The sequence below is a fragment of the Sinocyclocheilus rhinocerous genome, unplaced genomic scaffold, assembly GCF_001515625.1.
Source record: "Sinocyclocheilus rhinocerous isolate Xijiao unplaced genomic scaffold, SAMN03320098_v1.1 scaffold185, whole genome shotgun sequence".
Lineage (NCBI taxonomy): Eukaryota > Metazoa > Chordata > Actinopteri > Cypriniformes > Cyprinidae > Sinocyclocheilus > Sinocyclocheilus rhinocerous.
In genome coordinates this window covers 2,123,055-2,130,063 of record NW_015662163.1, presented here as the reverse complement: position 1 = coordinate 2,130,063, position 7,009 = coordinate 2,123,055, and the positions used below count along the sequence as shown (strand labels likewise).

At 37.9% G+C, this 7,009-nt stretch overlaps 1 protein-coding gene across 1 annotated transcript in view; it reads right to left on the bottom strand.

The window, feature by feature from the left end:
• Positions 1-560: 560 nt before the first annotated feature.
• Positions 561-7,009, bottom strand: part of tbc1d32 (TBC1 domain family, member 32) — a 39,219-nt gene continuing 32,770 nt past the window's right edge. Inside the window, exons 32-34 of the mRNA XM_016537596.1 lie at positions 6,114-6,254; positions 3,105-3,293; positions 561-1,055 (exon numbers count right to left, since the gene is read on the bottom strand). Coding sequence (XP_016393082.1) covers positions 936-1,055; positions 3,105-3,293; positions 6,114-6,254 — 450 coding nt within the window. The 3' untranslated portion in view covers positions 561-935. The remainder of the gene's footprint in view (positions 1,056-3,104; positions 3,294-6,113; positions 6,255-7,009) is intronic.

Sequence of the window (7,009 nt, the reverse complement as noted above, 5' to 3'; positions counted from 1 at the left end):
TTAAAATGACTGTTCTGTGCAGTTTCACTGGCAAAATCCAAAGCTAAATGTGTCTGGCTTCTATGAATGCTACTTTTCAGACTGTACAATATGAGCCCACTGAGATCTTGGGTAAAAGTAAAAAACTTTTTTTGACATCAGTAATCTTATTTCAGACTATACATCCTAAAGCTTTTACAATGATTAGTAGCATTGACACAATCACATTGTGTGTCATATTCCAACATCATTACTGACAAGCAACAAGGAAGTCACAAGCAGGACTGTAGATACAAAATTACATATGCTGTCAGAAGTTTGTTCGAGGAAAAGATTAATAAACAATTTAATTCAATTCCTTGAGTCCAGTAATTAGCCTAGGACAGGAAAATTTTACTTTAGGCACAAAAGGCTAAAAGGAAAAGCAGACTAGAACAGTTATAAATGTGATATAAAACATGATATATATATATATATATATATATATATATAACACGCATATGCACCCACAATTTTGCAAAATAATTACAGCTCAACGCTGCAATTGAAATTAATTATGTATTCCAGAATTCTGTGCAAGAAAATGTAAATTTTTTTGGTGAGGGAAGTTTGATAATGCTTACGGTATGTAGAAAGGTTTGCTTTATCATCCTTTTTGCACATCACTTTTGACCAATTTACTGCACTTATTTATTTACTATGCTTTATACATCCCACTGAGTGGGAGTTTGTGTTCTTATATTTATGATTCCCTGAGTGAGAATACTTTAGTATAAGAATCCCAACAAATCAAAGAGAGTGAATGCAAGTGGGCTATATTCACAATGTGTTTCATAAAACAGTGTCCTCTTCACATATCGAGCATGTTGTGTTATAAAATCATTGCAACATTTTCAGTATTATTCTGTACCACAAGCACTTTCAGTCCCTGCTGATCTTCGGTGGTCTATTTCCTTCTAGCTGCTCCTTGGTAAGATGCTCCTCATGTCCGAGAGCACCATGGATCTGTAGTTGCGTTCCAGCCCCTCCATGTACTCCAGGTAATTACTCACCCTGAAGCCGTGGATCGGTTCCTCCTGCAAGCGGGCAAAAGAAGCACAGATTTGATGAGCAGCGCTTGTGAGAGCCGGTTTGCGGAAAAGAGGTAGAACGGGTTTATAACGGCTTTAGAATAGACTGCGGTCAATCTGTTTCGATGAGAGTTTGATATTCTTGTTCCAGTCTGAGCAGATCCTGATTATCCTGCACACAGAGAGGCTAAAATCACCCTGAAAATTGTGTACTGCTGAATGAAATCATGCAAGATTTTACGCATATTGTGCCAAATCTCACTGCCTAGTAGCAAATGTCATATTTTAATGAAACAAGAGGTCGCTATGCGAGATGTGGCTACACGTTCTGGTACCAAATAAACAATGCACCGCCTAATATACTCTGACATTTAGCTGTGGATAAATAATATTGTTTAGACAAAGCCAAATGATTTACATTTTGTTTACGATGAGTCAGCGAATGCAAGTCCTAAAGCTGTGCCTCAAGTTACAGAAGGACACTTCGGTTCATGGTGAATGGATGAAAATGAGAGAAAGGATAATAAACCTTTATGAGTTTGCTGCGTTAAATAAAATATGCCTACAGTGTAAGCAGTTTTGTGATATAACTGCAGACCACAGGAGTTGGTATGGCAATCACAAACAAAATAGATAAGTTCACAATGTTTTAAGAGCAAACAAAAAACTAATGACTGGAATAGTCTATTACAAAACAAATGATAAACACTTTCATCCACTGCTGATGAAAGCTAGATAATGCCATACATTTTAATACGGAGCATCTTTATATACAACTGAATAGAGTCAGATAATAACTGACAATAAGTGGAAAAGTAAACTAAAGAAAAATAAAGATCATGAACTGGAATATGAAGACAGAATGCTGGTCTTCTCAATCACAATTTCACATACAATTAGATTCCATACTGTAACATGACCTATTATAATATCTCATCAACTCTATGGTGAACTTGCAGGAATACTTCACCCAAAAATTCATTCACCTTCAAGCCAGTCCAAACTTGTAAGAATGACTTACTGTCAAGGAACACAAAATTAGATACATCAGTACCAGAGGTGCTTAGTATCACTGATGTCAAACCTGGTGTGATGAAGTTTGAATATTAAATTTTGAGCTTTTGTTGTATGTCAAAAAGCAGCTTGGAGATTCTTAAAATGAAACACTAAAAATGACATTTTAATTACAAGTACCCATTATCTAAAGACATTAAAACTATTCCGCTGCCTACTGTTACTGATAAAAACAAAGAAAAAAAAGCCTTAAATGGTTTTGCAGGATGCTTTGAACTCACTAGCCAGACTGTGTCATGGTTTTCAAAGTGTTGGATGTATTCAGCAGTGACAGACAATTGCTTTTGAAATCCTGCAAACAAAGAATGACTTTAGTTGGGTTTGATTTCTACAATGTTGAATCATCCAAAATGGATTCATTGTACATTTACTCTGGCATTCAGCTTCAGAGTGACATCGGAAGGGATTGTTACGAGTAATTTCCATCCAGATCTTTAATTTAGATGAAATATAGATACGTTTTGTAATCTTGGATATGTACAAATCCTCAGAAACCTTTCAGGAATTGTCTGAAACGCTTTCTCTATTGTACAGGGCACACCGACACACACACAAAGACTGAAAAGTTTAAAACTTTTAAGGGTGAAACAAGGACAAGAGTGTGTTTAATCTGATTTACTGCAGACACGCTTGCACACTGTAAACCTCTGTGCATCCTTTAAAACAACACCGGCTCAGGATTTTCTCACCTTAAAGGACTAGTTCAGCCAAAAATGAAAATTCTATCATTATTTACTCACCCTCATGTCTTTTCGAAATACTTTCTTTCCTCTGTGGGGCAATTTTATGAGGTTATATGGTGCCGTTTTATTCTTTTTAGAGCTTGACTGTCCCAGATCCCCATCCACTTTCATTAAACGGAAACGAGCAGTGTGAACATTCAGCTAAACATCTCCTTTGTGTTCCACAGAAGAAAGTCATACTGGTTTGGATTGAGGATGAGTAAATGAGATATTTTCATTTTAAAAAGTTATACTGCACCTTAAGAAAGACCTGCAGGTCCTGCATCTGTGTGTGCTGCAGAATGTCCTGCTGCAGGTGACGGAGGGCAGAGATGCACATGTACACCTGGTAATCTGGTCCCATGATGACGCATGTGGCTACATAGTGACAGATCTCAGACCAGTCCAGGTAGTTCCAGAAGCACTGACCAAGCCACTGAATACAGATCTGCATAACAGGTGGAAGGACAAACAGAGTGAGGAAAGGAGAGAGCCAGAAAAGTAGATTTGAGAAAATGCAATGTTTGCACCATAAATGTTTTAAATCAATCGATATGAGATGCTGGAAAAATAAATGAGAGATCAAAAACTTCTGAGTATCGAATTCTAACATGATGTTTTGTTTCTGTGGCAGTGAACTAAGTTCAGGTCATATAATCCTCCCTTAGAAGCGGTTCAATTATTCTGCGGTATCGTAGATGGCGTTCCAGTTCTGCCACGCGTACATGCCTCCCATTCAGACCACTCCAGCATGCAATTTATACAGCATCTGTATCTCTCTTTCAGACACTCTTCCTGCTTTGTCTTGAATTGGAAACACTCTCCCCGAGTGCAAAGACAAGGATGCCCTCTATGATGGAGGTGACACTCAATTTAAAACAGAAAATCTTCTTTCCTTCAGTTTTTGTCCATTCAAAACTAGTTATAAGTTTTAGAACTTTGGATATTTTTGTAGCAACTGCAGAGGGTTTTTTTGCATTTTACTGCTGTGTAAAAGTTCCCACACCGATGACCTTCAATCATGTATTGACTGCAGCCTTTAGCAGATCAATACTTCGGTCTGGTATAAATAACTTTCCTGTCACAACTTCTGTCATGGACTGAAGAGAAAGTTTTTTGTTTTTATTTTTAAACAGATGGTCACATTTATATATCATATAAAGAGTCTTTTTTTTCTTTCCATGGCTCAAGTAGCGTCTCTCATGAACTCATGTGACATGAAATACTCCATCTTACATCCTCTGTTTTGCAAAAAAAAAAAAATATATATATATAATAATAATATATACACACGCACACACTGTACAGTAAATCTTAACACGCTGCCTCTAACTCAATGACCAAATGTACTGAAAACAACAATTTCCACAATCTTCCTCTGTGTTTTAGTGTAACATTTTGATTTGTAAAACAAAAAAGTGAATATTTTACTGATGCTACTGAATTCTGAACCCTTGTTTCTGCTTTCCCTTCACATCACACTAAACTAAAAAGAGGCAATAAACACACCATTTTTGTATACAGGAGCACTTCTTGTTTTCATGTGTCCTTAGAAAGAAGAGAAACATGTTGCTCAGGAAGATTTTAAGCTTATTGCTTAAAGTATTTTTATATTTTTAGATGGGTCTATGAGTATGTGTGTGTTTTGATCATTCAAAAATGCTCTTTTTAAATTTTTTCCTCTTTTTATATACAGTATCTCACAGAAGTGAGTTTGTGCGCCCACCATTATTTTCCAGCACTGCCTTAACCCTCTTGGGCATGGAGTTCATCAGGTTGCCACTGGAGTCCTCTTCCACTCCTCTAACTGGGTGCGATTTTAGTACCGGACTGCCTTTTTCGAGAACCAAATTAGCTCCTACTCCGGAGCAGGGTCTAACCAGCACAACTGGTACTAATCGTGACGTAAGTAAACATGGATTGGCCAAACGCGAAAACGCCCTCACCCGCCATGATTTAAAACGCCGTGTAAACATACTGTAAACATTGTGTCAACTTATTTCGCAAGTATGGAGAACAGCGATAGATGGACGGACGCTGAAGTGCAGGCACTTGTAGCAAATGTAGCACTGCCAGTTGTCGTTGGAGATTCTTAGTCCTCCTTTCCGTTCTTTCAATCGCTTTACGTATACGTCGACTTTCCATGTCCGTTATTGTGAAACCCGCGAGACGCAACAAAAACACAGCTCCCATCACAGCGTCCTCCATCCTCCTGTTGTTAATGTTCTTCTTCTTTGTTTCTGTTGTTGAACGACGCGCACAAATGATATCGCTGTCGACCGGCTTACGTCACTTCTTAGTACACACTGTCGGTGCGAATGCAACCCTTTAAATGGTACTGGGAAATAGTTAGCGCAAAATCGTCCCAGTACTTTAGTACTGTACATTTAGTTCTGGAACTAAAGCGGTGCGAAAGGCCCTATTGTAGCAAAGTGTCATTTCTTCAGTGTTGTCACATGAAAAGATATAATAAAATATTTACAAAAATGTGAGGGGTGTACTCACTTCTGTGAGATACTGTATATACAGCTACTGAAAGCATCTTTCAATCTAACAACAGTAGTGAATTTCAGGCACACAGAGAAATACGTTTTTAGTCATGTCAGAGGAATTATATAAGATCCATGCCTATTGAAAGTGTTCAAAGGATAAAGAATAAAAATATATATATAAATAATCTAAACGCAGAAAACACAGTTACTCTTCAATATGTTTGTCCTTGACTGCTAGAAAAAGGTCATATCTGACTCAATCTGACAGAAGACTTGAGGCAGAGCTTTGAGATCATGCATATAAACCCCAGAGAGAGCACAGTGTTGAGTAATCACTGAATTTGTCTATGAAGATTGTCAGTCATTCAGGTCATAGCAGAATGTCCTTGCATCTTTATATTTCTACCCTGGCAGTGTAACACTCATTCACCCAGCGATCACGATTCACACCGTCAGTGATTTAAATCCCACAGAGATTTGTGATGAAGTAACATATGATGAGCTTAAATACAGGACATCCTGTTGGACATTGTTTGTCTTGTTTTGACAATGCTTTCATTAAATGGAAACCTTAAAGCTTCTTTTTTGTTGACAATAAATTGATAAACAATTCTCCTTACAAATTTGGGAAGACGGTTGCTGTTCTGGAACACTAAAAATACCAGATCTGCTACAGAAAATGCGTACAGGTTGGCACTGGCAAGTCTGCTTGGTTGTTTACCAACGGAGATGATTGGTGTGAAGTAATTAAAAATTAAGTACTTAAAACACAGCACCTGAGAGGGAGTGAAGCCAGACATCCTGAAGGCAGAAAAAACCAGAGGAACCTCTGCCTTGAGCAACATTTCGACGTAATGAGCGGTGCAAGAGTAGATGGGATGAATGCCCGACTGAGCGATCTCTATAGGGAGATGTACCTAGAAACACAAAAAAAAGAAATCCATAAAAGTATGAAGATGCATTGTGCAAGGTGCAGTGTATATGATCCTAAGCTGCATTAGTTCTTACATGTCATGACTGATCATGAAGAGCAAATACAATTTGAGAACTCTGCAAAGGCCAAGATCTTCAGTAAATAATGACTTTATTTTAGTCTGTTCTTGACACAAAGCTATGATATGACTTCAGAAGACTCGTACATAAACACAAAACCACTTTTATGATGCTTTCCCCCCATTTCTGGAGTAAAAATCCCCTTTTCATTTTTACTGAAAATAGAAACATTATGCAAAATATCTCCTTTTGTGTTCTCCAGGAGAAAAAAAAAAAAAAGTGTATGACAACGGCATGAAGGTGAGTACATAATGACAGAACTGTTCCTTTAAGAGTTCTGGCCACCACGGAAAACAACAGAACACCACACATGCTAATGACACGACCAAGCTTTTATTAGCTGCCTCTGCAACTTCCTGTTTAGAGAGGACTGTGACAAATGTGAGGGCTGCGTCTTCTCTTTTTTCTGATTGTCATCATTGTCTCTCAGCTAAATGATTTACATGCACGGCCACTCTGACAGCACAGAAATACGGAACTGTAATCAGACAAACTCGTGTGTGTGTCTGTGAAGCATTATCATATCCCGCACATATTTTTACAGCTGAAACTCTATTAACTGAGCTCTGTTTACTATCCGCTGATCCGAGAGAGAGAGAGAGAGAGAGAGAGAGAGAGA